Source organism: Pimephales promelas, chromosome 16 (genome assembly GCF_988280905.1).
Source record: "Pimephales promelas chromosome 16, fPimPro1.hap1.1, whole genome shotgun sequence".
In the NCBI taxonomy this organism is placed as follows: Eukaryota; Metazoa; Chordata; class Actinopteri; order Cypriniformes; family Leuciscidae; genus Pimephales; species Pimephales promelas.
Genome location: NC_142784.1, coordinates 24,967,326 through 24,990,948, shown reverse-complemented (window position 1 = coordinate 24,990,948; position 23,623 = coordinate 24,967,326). Strand labels below are relative to the sequence as shown.

Below are 23,623 nucleotides of genomic sequence, written 5' to 3'. Positions count from 1 at the left end.
ATTTACTTGAGAAAAATTAGGGCTGTCAGTTTAACGTGTTATTAACAGCATTAACGCAAACCCATTTTAACGGTATCAAATTTTTTTATCGCGCGATTAGCTGTTTTTTTTTTTGCCTAGCAAACTTTGTAGTTTTTGTTCATATGCTTTTGCAACAGGATGCGACATGCTTGGCGCTGCGCTATGAAACCCATTCATTTCAATGGCTTGCGCTGCGTGAGGAAGATGTTTTGTTGCTTTGTTGACCAAAGCGCAAGCAGATCTAGCTTGACCGGAAACAAAACAACATGTTTGTGCTTGCGACTCGGCCAAATAGTTGGTCAACGTTACGTTTTGAGTGGATGACGAGTGCGAGACGCCGAAATGGATGCCAATAAGATTCTGAATGGAAAGTTTACTTTAATAAAAAGTTGCAAAATTGTTCAGTTGACAAGACCAAAGTAATCTGTGTTTTTTCGTTGTGAACTGAGCTATCATCATCGCAGCACGTCCAGTCTGAAATACCACTTGATTGCCAAGCACACACACACACAGAGATGATGCAAATTCTGCGCCCTCTCGTCAATATCAGAGATTATTTGCTCCAAGTGAGAATGTTAGAGTGAATTTGAGCACAGTATATGCCAATGGTGTTTTCAATAAAAAAACATTTGCACAAAGAAAGCCGATCCACTTTTCCATGTTGATAAGAGCATTAAAATGAGAAAAAATAATGTGAGGAAAAAGAAATCAAGAGACATTTAGAATAGATAAAAATGTGCGATTAATCGCGAGTTAACTACGAGATTAATGTGATTAATCGCGATTAAATATTTGCACTAGAAAAAATACAAAAATGTATTCTAGCCAGCATTAATCAGACTACTCGTTATTTAGCACTAATAAAATATTAGTGCAGACATTTAATGTGTATTGAGCAAACCTATTAATCACCAAAACTTATTATTCACTATATCAAAAGTTTAAACTTCAATGTACTAAATTATCAATTTACGTTACTGATAATTCAAGTGTACAAACAAGTGAAATAATATATATATATATATATATATATATATATTAAAAAGAGGGAAAACTAATTTGGGTAAATATGTGGTGAAAAATTATAAAAACAGATTATACAGATTGTCGTCAAGTAAAAAAAGTTTGATTTTACACTTTGGAATGTAAATACAATAAAAACACTCTGATAAATATATACTTAAGTAGAGATATTATGTAAAAGTATTCTGTTTCAGTCCGGCACTGTATTATGAAGAAATATAAGACTGGCTCTTACTTGATATCATTAGCTATCTCATCCTCAGTGTCATGATTTCTCCTCAGGATAAAGATCAGGAATAAGACGAGAGCCATCAGACCCACCACAGACCCCACCGTTGCCCCCGCGATGACCCAAACATTGTTAGCTGCGGCCACACGAGGAACAGTTACAAATATAGAGAGTGTGGAAATTGGCAATATTAAATGTGACATCAACCTTTGTGACCGATACTTACGGGTGGAGACCTCAAGATTGATGTGGCAGCTGTCAGTTCCAGCCGTGTTGCTGGCACGGCAAATATACTTGCCGGACATGCTTTTGGTGAGGTTGCTAAGTCGAAGGGTGCCCTGCCTCTCATCTGAAAACAGAATTCAACATTCAATCTTTCATCAATGAACATCAAATAAGTGTTTCTAATAGAGTTCACCACTCCATGTCTATCTTCTGGCTGTTGTGAGATCCCTATGCGCAAGGTAGGGGAGAGCGGGGCACAACCTAACGCATTTTGGTTTTGGCTCAATTAATTAAAAAATAATTAGGTTAAGATTAAGTTTTTTTTTACACAAGCAACATACACATCTCTGCTACAAATGAACACTTAAAGTATTTTTCTAGGACCTACCATTTTCGTACTGTTGTGACAGAAGTGACAGAAGTGCAAATGTTTTTATTTGCATAGTTTGATATTGTTTGTGCATCTGTAGGTAGATATTCATACATCCATCCCTCATCCAATCATCATTCTATTATGGATTAATATCATGGATAGAGACATTGAAAAGCGCTGCAGAGTTTTGCAATAAATAATAATAAATAAAATACTAAAATATTATAATTGCAATCGAATTACATTTGTGTGTGGCAGCTGCATGTACAATTATTATTATTATTATTATTAATAATAACGGTAATAATAATAATACAAATGAGCTTTAAATCAAAATTATATTATATTATATTAAATACTATTCCTATTTACACTGCATGTCAGTGGCAAGAAGGATGGGAAGTTAAAACCACAAACACAGTGAACAAACATTACATTTTGGCCATTATTCTCGATAGCGTTGGCAGAAAGTGCAGTGGGACCATCTGCTGCTGTAGCTTCTGTCCACACTGGCTGGCCAGCCGTGATGAGCAGCCAAACTCAAATTCCTCAGTGACCCAGAGCCCAGGACAGACGCCCAGGGACCGGAGTTTGGGCTTCACAGATTTTACAGGCACTTTTATACTAATGAAGTGTCACTTAAAATGATTGGCTTCATAAAATGTACTCTTCAATGGTAAGTTCATAAAAACCATTCATTCAAAGATTCATCAGGACGTGATGTTTCTAACAAATAACAAGACACAGGACTGATTTTTGCTCTCTAACAAAATACACAAATAGTACAGAACCACATGATTCATAATTTCAAAAATGGGAGGGAACAAAAAAAGATGAAAGGGGTAGGGGTAGGATGATGTTTGATATGCTTTTAGACTGATATGCTTGGGATATTGAATGACTCTAATCTCACTGACACACATTGATACAAATGGCTGATTGCTAAAAATGCTTAGGTATATTTATATATATGCTAAGCTTTTTTTGTTGTTTTTGTCCTTTTTGCGGTCTTTGTTGACAAACTTCATTCTGTGAAGGTTATCAAAATAGTGTATGAGCATTGCATGTTTTTCACAGAATTATTAGTTATAGTAGTTATGAGACAGGAAATGAAATTAAGAATATAGCATGGGATCGGGAAGTAACCCTAGCCAGATTCGAACTCTGACAGGCACGTTTCTATATATTTATATCTGACAATATTTTAACAATGATATAACAAAGATTATATCATATATCACTTCGTATATTATTATTATAACATTATCTTTAAAGGGTTGATGAACTGAGAAATTAAAATTTTCCTTGAGTTTTTTTGACATCTAAGAGGTCATCATATTATTTATTTAATTTATTTAAGAATATCGTGTGAGTTTCAGAACTGAAAACGTCCTTGTTAGTCCAATAAAAGCTTTTATTGACACCAGGCTCAGCAAATGACTCTTCAAAGAGGGGAACTATGACGTCAAAGGATAAAAGACCACCCCTGCAGAAGAAGATCAACGCCTACTTCAACACGGCCGTTAGTCCCGCCCACCGATTCGCACATGACACGCATAGCTAAATAACATAGGCCTACCTCGTGATGGCCTACCAAACCGGATCAACATTGTCCGTCTTTTTGCTTCATTTCACTGAGGATTGTTTTGTAAACAAGACTGAATTTGCAGACCGATTAAGAGTAAAGAACGGTGCTGTGCCGTCTATATTGATCTGACAGGAATGGTGCAACACACGAACTCTGGGTCGAACATGTATGGGCGAATCATTCCGGTTGCCATTTTACAATATTGGACGTTTTCAAAAAAATATCCCCCACGTGCATCGACGGGTGAGTTGAAACTCATTATAATATGCAAAACTGTTATCCACTAACAGCAGTGGGCGTTTACTTCCAAGTCGTCAGTGCGAGACGCCCATAAAAACCGAGCGTTTTTGAGCTGGGCTCACAACTAGGGTAAAAAATAGCCTATTACTTATTCATTTTTATGTTTTTGAATGCAAAAACCAAGCGAACATCATAAGTTGACCTCAGACAACAATATAATAAAATTTAAAAAGCCAGTTCATTACCCCTTTAAAGGTGGACTAACGGACTCACGAATATGTGAAATTAGTTTTCAGGTTATCAACAGCATTTGGTTCACATTCAGCCATGATTCATTTAGACTGCAAATGACAATGTCCCATAAAAGGGAGGTTACATAATTGTGAAAATTTCTCTGAAGTACCATCCCTTTTAAAAATTACAGTACCGTTCAAAAGTTTTGGTTCAGATGTTATGCTCACCAAGGCTGCATTTATTTGGTCAAAAATACAGTAAAAGCAGTAATATTCAGAAATATTTCAAATTGTAATTTAAGTTACATTTTCAGCATCCAGTCTTCACATGATCCTTCAGAAATCATTCTAATATACTGATTTGCTGCTCAAGAAACATTTCTTATTATTTTCCATGTTTAAAACAGTCGTGCTGCTTATTTTTGTGAAACCATAATACAGGAAGTTCAAAATAACTGCATTTATTTGAACAAAAAAAATTATCACAATATTTAAATGTCTTGACTGTTCCTTTTGATCAATTTAATGCATCCATGCTGAATAAAAGTAAAATATTGCGCTAATTAAAAAAAAAAAACATTTGAATGGTAGTGCAAGCAGTAGCAGTTTTTCTTTTTTATTACAGTAAAAAACTGAGCAACACTGCAAGAGTGAACCGCACATTTAATGTAGCTCTAAAGAGTGTTTCTAAAGGAGTTCTGTCTATCCTAGGGTCTGTTCCCTTACCCAGGTATCCCAGTACAAGCACAGGCTGGGGGCAGGACCTCCACTCTGTGAATGTGCAGATGAGAGTAACAGAGAGAGGACGAGAGGAAGACAGATGACCAGGAGAACATGATACGTTTGTTTTTCCTGAAGGGAGTATTACCAAGCACCTCGCCTCCTTTAGGACTCTCCGGTCAGGAGAGACCCACGTGCCTGGGATCAAGGAGGAAATTTGCTGCATGGTTGATAAGTATAAGCCTGCTTTCATGAACAGCTGGCACGCAGTGTATTTTCGACCAAAGATTTGTGCTGATCACAACTGACATGTCAACAGAAATCATCATGATATATTTTGGAAAAACACATTGGAAACTAAACGCATGTTTCTTTCTAGTTCTGCAACTGTTGCATGCTTTAAAAAATGCATGCTTTATACTTGAGAGAATGTGCCAGCACTGTTGAAACGTAAGACATTCCTCAGGCAAACAGTCAAGGTTAGACCTGTTGTGTTCAGAAGCTGATGGGAATGTGTCTCTCTGCATAACAAAGCGATTTCCACCTCAGGCCAATGAGAGGGAGACATGATAAACCTGTGATAAATGATGCCTGTGCTCTTCCTCTCTCATCAAGTACAGAGAAAAACAGCCCCTCGTGATAGTACTACAATAATACAGTCATACACTACTGTTCACACGTTTGGGGTCAGTATGATTTTTTTTAAAAGTCTTATGCTCACCAAAAGCTGCATTTATTTGATCAAAATACAGTAAATATGTAAAGTATCATTACAATTTTACATGTTTAAAATGTATTTTATTCCTGCGATGGCTGAATTTTCATCAGTCTTTAGTGTCACGTGATGCCTCAGAAATCATTCCAATATGCTGATTTGGTAACTTTATCAATTTAATGCATCCTTACTGAAAAAAGTATTAATTTCTTTTGTTCACTTTGAAACACTAAAACAAAATAGAATTAGCATTTGAGTGTCATGACTCATGGGTTTTTAAAATAGTGTTTTTTTAATTTGCAGTATGGAGTAAAATAAGCAATGTGGTTAACATTATTTGAAGAGACTTTCAAGTTTTGTTCTGCAACATCAATTACACACTCAAATAACATGAATTTTGAAACTGGTTTTTACTCCAAATGTCCGCTGCTAACAAGTAACTACATAAAGTCTAAACCGGTTGACTGATTTGTACAGCATGTAAACTCATGATTCCTGAGGGATCACATGGTGAATTAGCCCTCGAAGTTGGTCTATAAATTGAAGTCATAAATGAACAGCATTATAATTCTTTTTGTTTACACACTTATGTGTGTGTGGCAAGTAGAACTTGTTTATTGATAAATCATTTTAATACGGCATAACAAATAATTTGTACCCTGAATGAGTTTCTATTACAACTTCTTTAATTTTGCAACACGATATAATTCCTTATTAAATTAAATTCTGAATTACATAATTGTTGATGACCGGATGATCTTGAGGTAACGATATTATCAATGTTAATCCTTTAATTTTACATCCAGTGATCAATTGTATTTTTACTGCACAATTATGCTAGTTTTTTGTGGTTTGCTAAAGTGTAATGACTTAAATTAATGTTTTTATTCAGCATTCATTTTAAAATATATTAAAACATTTTAAATTGTAACATCATTTCACAAAATGACTATATTTTTGATTTAATAAATGCAGTCTTGAGCATAACATATTTTTTTTTTTAAAAAACATTACACAATCTTACCAGCCCCAAAATTTTGAATGGTAGTGCACCATCTCTAATTAACCACATTTCAACCATTCAAACATATATCAATCCATACAGCAAATTTAACACCTTTCAGTGAATTTGTCCTTAGTAGATGAAGAACCTCTTGATTTTGTTCTCAGATTAAATGCAAACAATGACATTCATACAGATGCAGGAGACTCACTTTGCATGGGAGAGAAGAAGACCTCAGAGAGAGGAGCTGCTTTGGTCCATTTGTACTGAGGAACAGGTTTCCCGTAGCTGGATTTACAGCTCAGCGTTACGTTGCCACTCAGTACAGGTTTTCCTGTCATAGAGCATACGGGCGGGGATGGAGGAACTGCAACAAACAGAGAAAGAAATCATGAGATAGACAGTTAAATATGCTAGTAAAAACATTACATTTTGTCAACGTACCTTTAACATTGAGGTGTAGTTCACCTAACAGGCCTATAGCTCCTGGGATGACGACATTGCAGGCGTAACGCCCGGAGTCGGACTCCTGTGTGTTGTTGATGTAGATGGACAGATTGGCAGAAGGCATAGACATGGAAAAACCCACCCGTTTACGAAAGTCAGGATGACCGATGCCAATCTGTCCAGAGGAGTAGGAGATAACCTGTAGTGCAAAAGCACACAGAGACACTTTAACAAGCAACTAGGCTTCTGCAATATTACACATTTGCCTATTGGTTGTCTGAACCAATCAGATATTTCGTAGGATGCGTTCATGTACAGTAAGGTGAGCATAAGACAAGACTTTGGAAGCCATGAAAGGTGCCCTGTTCGAGCCAATCCATTTGTCGGACATGAAACATCTGTCTTTCAAGACAGTGTCAAAATATGAGCATTTGACCACAAGCAATCCAGGCAAATGTGCTTTTGACTATCTCTTAAAGTGGCTCAAGCTATTGAGACCCTGTTTACCCCTGTATTAATTATCCGACCGACCATCTTAAAACCTGATATAAACAGGGCCAAAAGACTCTTTTTTTTTTGCAACAATGTAAAAGCCTTTAGTGTCACTTTTTCTGAATGACACTAATTTCTTGAAGAAGAAGAAAAATAGCACATACTAGATGCAAAATATGGGCAGCCTTTCAACAGGTTAAAAATGCTATAAAAAAAGGCAACACTAAGAATTTGAAGCTAAAAATAAGTATGGCAATTAAAATCCACAGTAGCCTATAGGTAAACTAATAGGCTAGTTGGCTGTTGGACCTCTATCATTGCATATCAGTATTCATATGGTCAAGAACATTAAAATGAAAGTCTTCTGTCAGGGGTTAGCGAGTGGCCGATGATAATGATGGAGGTTAACTGTCATGTTAAAGATAATCCTCGGGTGCAAGAGCAGATGGTCAAGTTCGAATTTTAGGCTGATTTTCCATTTATTTATTATAAGCTAACAGGCAAAGGGAAACAAGTGCAACTACAGATTATGGTAAGCATCGGAAATATAATTTGTATGTTCATGCATGTGATGTCTCGTATGTGCAGTACACATTATCACACCTCAAGGGTGTATTAGCTGACATTTACATCGCAATATAAAACCTTCAGTGATAACGGCTCGAGTTAATCCACTTCTCGGCCATCCATCAAATTCATTGCGTGTAATTCCATGAGCAGACTTTGACCTTTCAAAAGTGTTCCATACTTTTCCGGTGACATTAAAGTGAAACCCATCTGTTGAGTGAGCCTGCATGTGATAAGAGGATGCAGAGGGGTCTGACATGTTAGGTTCATGTCATTTATTAGTTTGGTGATGGAGAACAACAGATTGCTCTCATGTAATCCGCCCCTCTTTTTTTCACAATGACATTAAAAGGGGGACAGGCAATGGTCAGCTGACAAATAAAATCTACTTAACTTAACATTAAGATATTGTGTTTTTATATATATATATATATATATATATACACACACACACAAATATATACTGTATACTTGATTGTGCTAAAGTGGAACTATTGCATGTATACTTAAGGTACACTTTAAATATCTTGCATTTAAAGACTGATATTATACAGAGAACATACAATCCTTATTAATAATGATATTAAAGCACATTTTAGGCTCAAAATTAAGAATTGTGCAATGTGCATTGTACAATAAAGAAATACTCCAAATAAACTTTAATTTTATATCAGTAAGTCTTAAGAGACATGTCAATAAATAGTATAGTTGCAGTACATTAAGTATGAAATGTAAATGTATTTAAAATATTTGTAAAGATTTTAAGATTTTGGTAGTTTTTTGGTAGTTTTTTTTACCATTTTACCTTTTTTTTTTTTACCATTTTTTACCGTTTATATATATATATATATATATATATATATTCCAAACATACTCACTTGTTTGGAATCATTGCCCCAGAAGGTCCAGATGATTGTGTTCTTCTCGATGGAGGTGGTGGGGGTGTACCAGGCCTCCAGAACAACCATTTGTCCCATGATTACTTCTACTTCTTTCCGTGGCACCTCGACCTGCTGAGAATCACCTGTGATAGAAATGAAACAACCACTGATGGGACTTATCCTGGAGAACAGAGGGCAGGTTCGGCAACAGTGCATGACTTTTAGGTGACAACATAAAATTGTACATTAAAAAAAAAATCATAATCCTACACAAGCAAAATTCCTAATCCATCCATCCAAAGAAAAACACACAAAGGGAACCTTTACAGCCCCTCAGGTCCCAAAAATCATGTACTGAAAAAATGAATAAGGTAAATCTTTCTAGAAAATTCTGTAGAAAAAAAATGCGTATTATACAAAACCAAAATGTAAATGCATCCATATTTTTCGACCATAGCTGTGGTATGACTTAATTTGAAAAGAACTAATTAAAGTAATTGAAGTATTTGATGTTCTCTTCGCGTTAAACAACAAGAGGCCACAATGAATTGCCAGCCTAGTTTGGGCAAAGAGCAAGAAAAAGCACGCAAGATATATGAAAATATAAAACAAAATGAACTAGTTAATAATCTTCTTGGATATGAACATCTATTCTGAAGGAAACGTGCTGATACCATGAAGTGACTAATTTAAGCAGGGATCACTCACAGGGCAGGAAGTCTCCTGAGCTGCTCAGCTGGAGGTGGATCAACTGATCCCAGCATTCCCAATGGTCCTGGTCAGCCAGTTTGCCGGTAGATCCCTCACTTACAGATAAACGTGGTGGTGGAGCTCTGCTGAGCTGTGCTGCGCTGCACTGCTGCTATGTTCCCATTACTTTCAGCTTTAAACTGAATCTGTCTGTGACGTAAAGACGCCGGTTTCTTTCTTTAGGCTAAACGCTGCCCTCAAGCTGCTTTGTTATTGCTCATGAGATTGCACCACCATTTTTTAATTTCTGTTGTGGATCTGGTCTAGTAATCCTCCTCCAACAATCCACGGCTCAATTTAGCAACGCTTTCTCCTGGCTCACGTGAAAGGAGTCAAACTCAGCTGAACTTAAAGATGATGTAATCGACAGCTCCTTTGACAAATGCTTTCACTGCTGGATTGATTTCATTCATAATCTCACAGAAAGATAAACCTCCCAGGTTCTAGGAAACGGATCTAAACATATCCACATTCCTTATCATTTGTGCCTATTTCACCTCAAAAAGGGAATTATACATTAAATAATCTCATTAGCAAAATAATACTAATTATTATATTATTAGTAAGAAATGTTTCTTGAGCAGAAAATCTGCATATTAATGATTATGAAAGATCATGTGACACTGAAGACTAGAGATTTTTATATATTTTTACAATATAAATGTTTACTGTATTTTTGATCAAATAAATGCAGCCTAGGAGACCATTAAAGACTTACCAACCCCAAAATTTGCACAATTACGGATGAAACTACTTTTAGATCTAAACTTAAAACCCACTTATTTAGAATGGCTTTTAATACACAGTAGTGGTGGGACAATTTCCTTTTCTTGTTTATGTTGACTTTTTCTTTCCTTTTTTGTTATATGTATCTTTTGTATAATATGCTGTTTTATTATGTTTTATTATTTTTTATGATGTGAAGAATTTTGGATACCTGACGGTTGTGTAAAGCGCTATAGAAATAAACGTTGATTGATTGATTGAAAATTTGCACATTATATTAAACATAGTCGAACTAAAGATGAGCATATAAATGTATTAAAAGCTTTCCTTGGATATTTAGAGGAGCAAAAATTACTTTGGATTCTGATTCAATCATATTACCCAAAACAGTATTGTACTTGTTTCTGTCTGCCAGATTTGTGTTGCACTTTGTCAACTCTTAATCTTTTTAGTGGTAAAAGCTCAATATTCCCCTTCGTCCTACCCTGGGACTTTGGAGGGAGTGTAAGTAGGACATGCGTCGCCTGGGCTCATGAAAGCGCTGCGCCGATGTGTGGCGGCTCTCTGATGTGCCTCTGTGTGCCCAGGTTTATCCCTTACATTTCTGAGCCTAGTTGTTTATTAAATCAAGGAAAATCTTCCCTAATCCCGTCACTGGCTCCATCTGTGCCGCTCTAGACAGACACACACACAGTGCCAAGGTGGGTAGCCTGACACGGACACCTTGATTCGAGGATTACCACATGGACACACTGCACACACAAATACATCAAGCATGTATATTTATACACAGACCATATCGCCCCCTACATTTAAAAATCAAACTAATGAATGGAAAAAGAAATCACCGTCGTACAGTCTATTGCCGTTACAGAAGGCCACCTAATGAGGGCAGCACAATACTGATGGATGCAACAAAGTAAAGATGATAGATGAGTTTAGATAAACGGATTTAACAGGGTATCAATGCCACTGAGTCTTATTCAAAGTAATAAAAGCAAAACAAAGCAAATTTGAATGTACTTAGAATTTGTACTTGTATCAAAATACAAAAACACCACAAAAGTCTATATTATATAAAAAAAATAGTTTATATAAACAAAATTAATTGTCCATGATCAGTAATAATTACATTTTGTTTATAAATTAATATGCATTATAAAATCAATCAAAAACTCATCTTCCTATTCCAGTAAGCTGTTAAACTCAAGTTCCCTTTCGTTGGCGACGAATGTGATTTCGCTTAGAAAGCCTATCGACTTTGAGTATTACAAAACGAGCCAATGGCAAAGAATTGCCATGGGTCATGGGTCTGGGGGGGTCCGCCCCACCTAGTGGGTATAAAAGGAAGACGCCGGCATATGCAGACATGTTTTCGCTTTGGAGCCTCCACAACCATTTCTGACTCCTCTCTACGAGACGAGCGACTCTCCGGTGCTCCAGCGAGTTCACACTGCCTGCTGATCTGTGCAGTGATCTGTCTGAGTGTGTTTCTCCCTGCTCGCTTCAGCATCCGAGGACTTTTTTCCTCTCACAAAAGAGTAGAGGCTTGCATTTCAGCCCGAGCCCGACGGGCCCCGAAACCAAACCCAACCAAACACACCAAATGTGAACACACCCTAACTTAACAACTGTTGAATCAGTCGTATATAAAATTCAAGAATCAGACTGATCTGATTCAATGATCCAGTAAAAACAGACTTACTGGAGGAGAATGACAACTGAATGAATGTCTGTTCATTACATAAGCTATCATGGCTTCAATAGATTTTGAATCGATGTGGTTCGTATATGGTAAAACAAAAAAAGTGGCACAACAATTATTCTAAATTCTCCTTTTTGTGTTTCACAGAAAATAATAGCATACAAAATTTGGAATGACAAAAGGGTAAGTAAATTACAAGTAAGATCATTTCAAAGCAACAAATAGGCTACAAGTAACTAACTTCATCTAAAGGTTCATTGTCAGTTGCAGGCCTATCTAAAAGCAAAAACTGGCATTTCCCGGTACATCCCAGGTGCTCAAAAACAGGCAAGAAGCTTTTATCAAACGTCCTTCCTGAAGAGAAAAAAAACCCTTGAGCCGAGTGTTGATAGGAGTTTACTCCCGTTAAACAGACACCCATTGTCTTCTAATATAATCTCCTCTTTTGCTGGTCTCCGGCTTGTCTGATAAAGCTTTAGCATGAGCCAGCCTTAAAATACCTGCTAATCTTGGGCAGCTGCATATTAGAAAGCACTTTACTGAGGTATGAGCGATGCAGCTCAGGTCTGATGAGTACGACTAACCCTTCCCATTTGATTTTAAAATCCATTGTTAGAGGAACGCTCGGTTTAATTATCAGAGAGTTTACCTTGAGTGCTGATTCGAAGTCTGCAGTTGCAGTATACTGTGGGTGAAGTCTGCAAGGGCTCATATGTGTAAATATAAATGCTCTCTTTTGAATAATAAACATTTGGTCAAGGTTTGTTTAAATAGGGTTGCATCAGTTTAATCTTTAATGCTTTTTTAAGCAATTTACTGTGTGTTGTCACATCAAAGGGCCTTCTCTCAAGTTTAGATCAATTCTTCACGCATACATGGACACAAACAGGACGTCGTCTGGGGAGCACAATCAGAAACATTGTCCTGGGCCTGCCAAGGTCTTTTAGGTTGTAGCCTCATCCAGGCCCTGTGGATTTTAGCAATGTTCTGGCCATAACATAGTATCTTCAATCTATAGGCAGCTCTCTTCACAATTGAACACTATTAAAGGGTTAGTTTACCCAAAAAATTAAATTATCCCATAATTTACCATAATTTTTTATCTGCTTGCCTGTAGCCTATAGCCTACATTCCCAATAAGGCTATTATTCCCATTTAGCTACATTAAGCGTCCTGACGGCAGTGGAAACCTGGAGTATGTGGTATTGAGTATCCCATCCGGGTTCTGTGCCTGAATGTAAATGAGACAACTTTCTCTTTCTGCAGATATATTCATCAACATAAAATGCAAATTAATTACTTAAAAATCATACAATGCTATTTTTCTGGATGAAATCCAGATTCTGTCCCTCACATAGAGTACCTATGATCTAAATTACAGACTTCTAAATGTTTCTAAATGAGGCTTTTGCATCTGAACTCTTCATATATATATATATATATATATATCATCTCTCAACTGTCGTCTTACAAATATTTTTCACTGAGTCAGTCATGATGAATTCTGGGATTGCCTTGTCCATGAAAGATGAATGTCATGCTGCCGAACTTGACCAAAATGAGGGATATTAGAAACCTCCTATCTTTTGGAACCGGCTTCAGGTCGGCAGTGTGCCTATGAAGATGATGAAAATCCTGTTTAGGTAGTCAGCTCACAGTTTTGAACAGAGCCTTTTACCTTTCCTCCTCTCAGCAGTTCACTCTTCCTCTCTCTTTTTGCACACATACACCCCTATAATAACAAATATTATCTTAAAAAAGAATAAATTGGACAATGGAGGCCATATATTGTGACATGAAATTATGAGAGATCGTAAAATAGAACGACTGCAGGGCTTGAGAAAAACTTATCGGCCATAAATATGGTCTTAAATCAATGTGACGCTTCTTTGCTCTCAGTCATCATGACCCAAGCTGTCAGCTGGCCTTTCAGAGAAACTGAAATAATACCTCAGTATATAGAGAGTAAATAGTCTGAACTACAAGTTCAATCAATAACTGATCAAAAAAACACGAGTGGACTGTGGTGCGGACAGACAGATATATAGATTTTCCACCTTTAGGGGAATAATCTGAGCGGCAACCAAGATCATTATATTTGTTTACATGTCTGACTGCTCTTGATTCGGTGCAGATGCTTTAGTTTTGATTGCTGTGTTGGTCTAGGAGAGCGCTATAAATCTAAAGAGTGCTGCCTAAAGTGTGGAGAGCATCAATCAGCCTGAATGTGACAAGCCTGAAGTGCTCTTCATCTCTGCCACTCAGGTCCACAGGAAGAAAATTATGCCGTTCCACAAAGCTACTCTCTCCGTAGCCTCCGGCATATGGACACAATCTCCTCCTACAAATCTGTGCTGAAAATATTAATCCATGCAACAGGCAGATGGATCTGGCTTGAATTATGTATAGAGCGCAAGCTCAAGCTGAAGATTTACTCCAGTGGTCTAGCGGCATATCTGACCTACAACATCAAATTCATGCTTATCAGGTTCTCATGACGGAAAGTCAGGAGAGAAGATTGTTACAGACTCTGTGGATGGCATGTGATTCACAGAGAGTAGGAGGAAATTTAATGGCCGTAAAAGGCTATCAGGAGAGATGATGCCGCATGTTGCCTCGGGTCCTGAAGATAAGCATGGATGGAAAGCAGTTCACTCGTTCCTTCTCTAAAAGACTGCAGAGAACGTTTTATCAAAGTGTGCTCACAGTAAACTGTACTTACAGATGCTTGGTTTGTTTGCTTCACATTTATCTTTTTGTTTAAATAAGCCCAAAAGCTTTGAATCAAAGGAAGTCAGTCATAGCGTAGGTTCAGGCACAGATCAAAGAACCACAACTGACATCCTGCTGGATACGTAAAATATATGGATAAGAATTCTTATGAGCACACTGATTCTAGTGAGATGATATACTGGTATCTGATTGTGTCCAGTAATGAAATTGGCTTTATTAGACACCCTCCATCTGCACACACTTATCACATGTCCATCATCTTATCATACGCAGGTCTGTGAAGCTCATCTTCAGAGTGGGCTGTCTGGATTATGAAAAGAACAAAAATGAAATCTAGACTAAATCACTGAGACCTTAAATGAGATTCTCCAGCCATGGGCGGTGGGATAAATATTTAGATGTCAGTGAGGGGAAAGGATGCAATGTCTTTTCATCTCTTGGATGTATCATTTCCAGGGAGATCAGACAGCTGCTATAGCAACCTCAGAGCTGACATCATCTTTGAAAGTTTCATTGGAAGGTTAATTAGGCTGTCCAAAAATATGTACAGAAAATATATACAGTATACACTGGTAAGATTTTTTATGTTTTAGAAAGAAGGGCTGAGTTAATTTGATCAAAACTCCAGTAAAAATAGTAATATTGTGAAATATTACTACAATTAAAAATATCACTTCTCTATTTGAATATATTTAAAAAATTTGATTTATTCCCATGATGGCAAAGCTGAAGTTTCAGCAAGTATTCAGTGTCACATGATCCTTCAAAAATCATTTTAATATGCTGATTTTCAGCTCATGAAACATTTATTATTATCAATGCTAAAAAATGCTAAAAAAAAAAAAATATATATATATATATATATATATATATATATATATTATCAATGCTAATTTTTGAACAAATGAATGTCTTTGGTGAATAAAAATCTTACTGACCCCAAACTTTTGAACAGTAGTGCAAGGGCCGTGAAACACCATGCCGATGGTCGGTGAGCGTCTGTCAGTGTAACTCTCTGCGTTAACGTGATGTGAATGTAATTCCCCAGAACTAAACCTACCATAACCGAACAAAGCTCTGTGTGTGTTATATTGACGCTAAAGGGTGCCATGTGCTTTGGATTTAGACGAAATTTCAAAAGTGTCACTAAATGACGCCCTAGGATGAGAATGCCAATGTATGACACGCCAATACGTATTTCCGTTTTTGGAGTGCTATCAACATGCATAATCGCTTTTCAGCGTGTTTATGAACGCCGTTGACTTAACGTTGCATTACTGCATATATACATATGACCTACCCCAACCCCGTCACTGGGGTTAAAACCATTTATGAGTCTTCCTCTACCATCCTAGGAAAAAAATATCGCTCTGCCTCCCCAGATGTAGATGTACATTTTGCTTCGTTTTACTCGGACATTTAACAGCGTGTACATACACGAGGAATCACTCCGACATTTAAATGCGTATAACACAACACTTGACTTGAAAGTGGCGCGTATGTTTATGCAAAAGTCATGATGTCATGTTGCCTCTTAATATTTCTGCAAAACCTTCATTGCAAATGCCAATTTTCCATCCATCCATTTTCCAAAACTTTGGTCCAATGTGGGTACAGCGTAATATCATAAAGGTATAAATTCCGTTTTAATTGTTAAATTAAGGTTTATGCATGCTAGTTTCAATGACAGAGTTCAAAATATTTTTTTGCATTACTATTGGAGCTGCTAGTTTGCTAAGTTTCAACTGACAATTAAACAGCAAGCACAAACTATGCAAAAGCGACAGCCCTTCTGGCGCACTCAGTGTCTAAATTCACTCACTGATTTTCATAAATTTCTTCAAGTAGACTATATTAGTGGAGTATTGTAAGGGATACTATAGACTAGAGTGATTTCAAACATAGCATGTTATAAGTTCCACAAAAAAAAAACAAAAAAAAAAAAAAAACATAAAAATGGTGCAATTTTTAATACAAGGTTCAAAAATATAACTAAAATGCTTGATCTGACCTAGACAAATAAGAGGGCCGCTGGGAGCTGGGATGAATGCGAGACTGCGAGCGGTCTGTGCCGAAATCCCACAGGGCTGCTCCATACAGCTGTGGGACAGAGTAAACACCGTGCTGAGGCTCAGGTGTTTAATACAGTTGCCAAGCAAGAGCAAAGGAACTTAAAGCTAAAAAACTGAAAAAATGGAGTGTTTCATCAAGCGCTCCAGTGGAGAGCTGAAAAACCTTCAAAATACTGTCACATCCAAATCAGAAAGCTCTCTCGCCACAGCAGACCATATACGGCCTTCATTTGGAGCAATTACTAGAGTATCCTCCTGCGATGGGAGTTTAGATAACATCCCACAGTCCACATTAAATAAAATTTAAACAAAAGTTTGGAATTTTAAATGTATGAAACACATAATTATGCAAAATACAGACACTCAAGCTAGCAAGTTTGAAAGTTTACACTACCATTCGAAAGTTTGCTGTCAGTGATTTTTTTTAATGTTTTTGAAAGAAGGCTCAACAAAGGCTTTATTTGATCAAATTCCAGTGAAACAGTAATATCCTGAAATATGATTCCAATTTAAAGTAGTTGTTTTCTATTTTAATATGTAATTTATTCCTGAAGTTTCAGCATCATTACTCCAGATCCTCAGTGTCACACGATCCTTCGGAAATAATTTTAATATAGTGATTTGGTGCTCAAGAAATATTCAATGTTGAAAACAATTATGCTGCTTAATGTGTATGCAGTGGAAACCATGATGCATTTTTTTTCAGGATTCTTTGAAGAATAGAAAGAACAGCATATATTTGAAATAAATATTATGTATAATTTATTTGTATGATTGTATTACTAGTAGCAGCAGTAGTATAGTACACAAGTATATATTTAACTTTTTATTCACCTTTTATTCATTTGTTTGATTTGGTGGTTCATCTATTCTGATCTGTGTATAACAAGGACATCTCACTTGTCTAGAGAACTGAAGTGGTTGACTCATGGATGGTAGGTGATGAGTCACTGTGAATCCATATCATCATGTGCGTCATTGACCAAAACCATTAGTCTGACCTGATCATGTGGATCATTTTAAGACTGTATTAAGAGACGTAACGTTTAAAGTGACTAATTTAAATGGTCATTATCTCAGTTTAGAAATAAAACTAATAAAGTCTAAGTATCTCCAATCCAACTTTAGATTAGAAAGAAATTAAATTGCTTAGGGACATTCCCCCCAGAGAAACCCGTGGTAAAACACCATGCTCAAGGACAACATTGCTGTTTCATGACTTGTGTCAGTGTTGCAATGCACTTCTCTCAATATACACCATAGAAATTGTCTAGACAGTAATCATTTGAAAGGTCAGTGCCAAGCAGGGTCAAAGTTGACTGCATTGAAAACTGATGCAAATCAGATGAGGATGAGGGCTTTTACAGGAGTTGAGAAACACATTAATGCAAGGATGATAAATCTTCTGCTTTGCTCCCAGAGACACACGCTGCCTGTTGATGATAAACCACAGGAATGAGTTTAGAAGATGAATGAATCTTATTAAATGCTTGACATGTTTATGACTCTACTGAAAGGACAGGTTAGGACACCCAGAGGGAGGCATAATATTGTCACAGTGCTTTGCAGTTTTACAAACAAAACAAAGCATAAAACTAACAGACCATTTTTACACAGCACATATGCAACCGTAAACACGATACAATAAAGAATAAATACAACGGTTATCATGATGAGTTCTTAGAAGAAATTAATGTATTTGTGTGGTCGTGCATGAGAGGATGGTTCCAGATGTCACTTGCGGCTCTCTTGTGAATTGGTATATTTTAAAAAATCTGTTCAAATGTTCAGCAAGGACACATTAAATTGATCAACCGTGTTCATAAAGGCATTTATAATGTTACATAAGATTTAAATTTTGCTGTGTATAAATAAATATCAATGTTATTCTAAATGAAAATTATTTTCTTTTTAACTTTTTTCAAAGAATCCTGACAGAAATGTATCAGTTTACACAAAAATATAAAGAAGCACAAGTGTTTTTAACAATAATAAGAAATGCTACAGAAAAGTTTGTTTTGTACATATATTGATTCTGTTTTTAAAAAATAAGGCTGCTTTGTAAAATATTACCTTTAATGGAGTGTGCAATATAGCTGCTTGTGAATGTAAAAGTCTGAAAAGTTTTAAAGATCAAAGTGCATAACAAAGTTGTCACTTCCTGCTACATACTGCTAGTACGTAACAATGCAACAAATTTATATGATACCAGCCATATGGTCTGTTGCGGGCATGTTGAGAAGTTTCAAATCCACTTTGCATGCACTTCAAAAGGATGAGGACTCACGCTGAAATTGATACAGAAACATTGAGTACATCTTTACCGTTCACTGTGTATCAAGCTCTGAGGAAAAATCAGATATGGTAATAGGCGTTTCGTTCCTGATGCACCAATCACAACAGACTGGACCGTCAGACCAATCAGAGCAGAGTAGCTTCTCGGAAAGAATGGGATTAGAGAGACTGATTCTTCAAACGGAAGTTTCAGACTCTTTGAGAAATTAGGTGATGTGCAATGTTATATTATGAACTAAGTATTTTGATGGATGTAAATATGTTGTATGAGACCAAAAAACTAAATTAGGAATTATAATAGCTTAATAAGGAATTTTAAATTAAAATCATAACATAGGGCCTCATATGTTAATTAGGCAAAATATTTCATGAGGGTTACCAATTTTTGTGTTTAGGGTTGGGGGACAATATATCAATTAAATTTAAATAATTAACCAACTAAATAATTCCTGAAAATGAATAATACAAATGCGAAATTGAATAGTCAGTGCTCTAAAGCAATATAAACTTCTAATAGATACAACAACAACAAAAAAAGCTCCTAAAAATGTGGTCAGAGGACTGCAGTCCTGAAACAGCAGCCTCTGGTTTTGCAGGAATACTCCACTCAAACTGTCAACAGTAGTTTATGTAGGTTGATCTATTTAACTCATGAAATCTGTGTAACTCAAGAAATTCAAGTCATTAGATGTCACAGATTTCTGCATCCTGTCACATTATTATCCATAATACATAACAGCACATATTTAAACAAAACACCCTTCACTCTTCGTCTTCACTGAAGGAGCTGCACAACTGTCACACTGAGCTGTGATTTAATCTGTCAGCACATACCAGCTCAAGCAAAGACTGAATCAGGACAGAATGGCACAGGAAACGTCTCCTTCCTCTAACTGTGACACACACTATTTAGTTAGTTAGTTACTAGACATTCACAGGAAAGTCTCCATGGGGCAAACTGAGGTTAAATGCTTTGCTCAAGGGCACAAGAGTGAAAGGTTTCCTCTCAAGTTGCCTGGACCTCAAGTTAGGTCCTGAGAGTGTGTGCCATGTTGAAAAGGTCATTTTCAACCTGGATATTGGTTAGTTTAGTATGAGCTTATTCAAACTTAAAAAAAAAAATGGATGTAAAAATCAAGTTTAGATGCTTACCTTACACTTCAAAAAAATATTGTAATTGTAACAGTATAAGACTGAAAACATGTTAATTGGTTAAGAGTAAGATTCTGCTGAAACAATGTAGTAAATCTTCACAGTAAAATATTGTTTAGATTACAGTTGTTGGAAGTGAAAAAGAGCAAGTCACATTAAAATTTATGCTACAATTAAAAAAATGTGTATTTGTGGGCAAAAAACTAAGGAAAAGCTATAATACTGAGCTTTGATTATGTGTCATTTTCATAACCACCTGTGTTTATGATATAAATATAAAGGTATATTATGGTAAAGAGATTGAACATTAAATCAATCAATGAAATATATATATATATATATATATATATATATATATATATATATATATATATATATTTTTAATGTACATTTAAGTTCAATCCATAAAACCTAAAATATTACTAAAACAATTTTTACGGTAAAATGAATTTACCATCAATTTCACTGATTTTTTTAGTGTAGAAGAATGAACTATTGCCCTCAATTATGCTCACACACAAGTCTATTTATTCTTTGTATGCAACAATGTCTCAAGGCAGAGGAATCTTGTGAAATCTGCAGGTGTTTCACTGACTCAGAAGGACATCAAGGACGTTACACAGCGCTCCCTTTAGACCCAGTTCTGAGCAAAAGCTATGAATGTACAATAGGTTTATATGTCCAGCAGTATAGACCTTGGTCAGGAAACACACACTGTTTAATTAGATGGAAACAAAGCTCTGAAGGGTGGTGGTACACTTACTGATCAGTTTAACATACTGATATAAGTCACGTCGTTTTTGCAACCCATGCCATGCAAAGTAAGTGTTCTGTTTACTGACAATGTTCATTTTCAATCTTTTCTGTGAGCCTTGTTTTCGTTCATGTCAAATCACATATGCCGTCTATAACCCAGTCCTAAGTAAAATCTATAACAGACCATAACAGACATAACAAGTGGATATTTTGATGCATGTGAACAGACTGCCTTAGTTACACCAATAAAATGAGGAGGATAATTATGGAGTCAAATTAATAATGATGCTTCACAGCATCATGGATTTAAAAACCATAAATATTAAAGCAGCGCTCAGTAAGACTGGAAACTTCTTTGCTGTTTTCTCGCAGGTTTCTCTCTCGAGCTCCCCCTACAGTTTCGGAGTATATATATGAGAAAACTGTCGTAAACTCGTTGTCAACTCCCCCTCCCATCTCGTTCAGGCAGGCCATGTGCATTTGTTTTCAGAGAAGCCGGCGAACAAACGGATTTTGTCCCCACCATTTTTGAAACATCTCGCGGCACAGATGTACCAATGCAAATAAAACATCTCCAGTTAACAGCATTCGTTTCATTTGTTTGTTAAATAATAGGCGATCTAGCACTGAAATGTGTTGGCTTCTCTCAGAAACGCGCTTCAATCCGTTGCGGAGATTCTTTCCGGTGAAATCACAAATCAAAATGCACACAAACGTGTCCCTTTTTCTCATGGTTTCTAATTCCTCTCTCGTATATTTTTCCCCACTCATCAAAACATATAAAACCACTGATAAACATTATATCAATTCAACCACCGATAAACATTATTGGTTTTGATGAGGGGGAAATAAAAACTATTCGAGTGCGGAATTCTACCTCTGGACGGACCATCACTGTACATATCAAGGGCGAATATTTTCTATATACCCACTATACTCGGACATTGTGCTCATTTTTATTTATGTGCATCAGGAAGCTACAGGACATCGTCTTTCAAAACATTACCTACTCGAAAGAGAAAAAAAAGAATGAATGCGTTACCCAGCACTTTTGAAAATGCCCTTCCGAATGCGTCTCTGTCCCCAGCACATTTCAAACAAAACTGACGCCCGAGCCATGTCCACTGAGGTATGTATGATTCTCAGAACAATATTATTCAAATGTTGAGATAGTGTATATTTTTATTGTGTTACCAAACGTTATCAGTAACATTATGGTTAAAAATCAATAATACTATAAGAAATATTTCCGCTATTTATTTATTTTTAGTTTAGCCTACAGCTATAGCTACTTTGATTATGCATTATCAAAATACATGTTACGTTACATTCTTATATCATTTTTCTGGTGATCCGAGTTGTCTATCGTAACGATTGACCAAAGAAAGTCAAACACGTTTAATTTGTTTATTACAAGATTGTTTATTTTATTATTGAAGCTTGAGACCGGTGGTACTGGTGGTCTGGGGTGCCTCGGAGTTGATAACACTTGCCAACGCTTGTAGCTAAAAAGGAAAAAGAAAATGTATCAATTTTTTTATCAACATATCATTTATACACAAGGTCAAACTAGCACAGATGGAGTTGCATGTGTGAAGTTGCAATGCAATTTCTCGTTTACTTATAGTTCTGTTTGTGTAAATGTGGGTAAATAAATATAAAAAAGTTGCATTATTAGCTAGCTGCTCTCGTGTCGGTTTATGCATTATATATCAAGTCAGCAGCACAGTATAACGTTACTAATTCTGAGGCTGACGACAAGCTAAACTAATGCATAATTTGTAGAATTTCATATCGATTTATAGGCGATCTGAGAAACACAAATAAACCCTGCTAGAGGAACGGACAAAACACTACTTACAGAAAACAAGTTTGTTTTCTAATGAAAATGCTAACATCTAACGTACTAGTAAGCCGGTAACAGACAGCGAGCATAATAATAAAAAAAAAAACAGACAATAGCAAACATCCCGACTCCCGAGGTCACAATTACAAGAAATACAAACATTAAACACAGTTTATTATAATAAAGATACTTACAAGTGCAACAGCAAGAAGGCCAGGTCAGCATCGGTTTTGCAGGCTTCACTTTCTTTCAGTTCTCTCTATTCTGAAAAAGCCGGTCCGTTTTCTCTTTCTTTGTTCCTCTGATAAACACTTCCGAGCTTTCTTCTTCTTCTTTTACATCAGCCATCACGAAAACGTGAAGAATTCAATATCTAGCGTTACCTTTTTTCTTATAGCTAGCCGGCTCCTGGATGGATGGAGACGTGTACGCATGCGTGTGCGCGTATAGTGCCGTAAAGCAATTCGTTACCTCGCGAGACCTGAAATCTCACGATACTTCCTAACACTGAGGCCGGCGAGCCGCCGGCCTAAAGTTGCAAGGGTGGTTTTGCGGCTCACAGGCACCAGGGGGGTGCGAGATGATCACCATTCAACACGAAATCAGTAATATTAACATTACAATGACTCCAAAGCTGTTCAGTTAAGGTAAAAAAAGTTACTTAGTTCTGCTTTAAACCAAAACAAACACCCTGACTCATTAACCTTGTCTCATTAGACATGCTAATTGTATTCTAAATCAAAGCAGCAAAAAATGAAATGTAGCTCAATTTTTTACTCTTCTTGTTCGAAATGATTCAATATTAGAGTGGTGGCTTCTCTAAATCTTTAA

General features: G+C 36.4%; 1 protein-coding gene across 2 annotated transcripts in view; it reads right to left on the bottom strand.

Annotated features, from left to right (window-relative positions):
- The window catches only part of esamb (endothelial cell adhesion molecule b), a 35,540-nt gene that overhangs the window by 1,256 nt on the left and 10,661 nt on the right, over positions 1–23,623 (bottom strand). Inside the window, exons 2-6 of one of the 2 annotated variants that reach the window (XM_089121295.1) lie at positions 8,755–8,900; positions 6,815–7,016; positions 6,582–6,737; positions 1,500–1,622; positions 1,280–1,409 (exon numbers count right to left, since the gene is read on the bottom strand). In XM_089121295.1, the coding sequence (XP_088977421.1) occupies positions 1,280–1,409; positions 1,500–1,622; positions 6,582–6,737; positions 6,815–7,016; positions 8,755–8,900 (757 nt within the window). Of the gene's footprint in view, positions 1–1,279; positions 1,410–1,499; positions 1,623–6,581; positions 6,738–6,814; positions 7,017–8,754; positions 9,145–23,623 lie in introns of those variants that run through there. The other variant, XM_089121294.1, reaches the window with a different exon arrangement.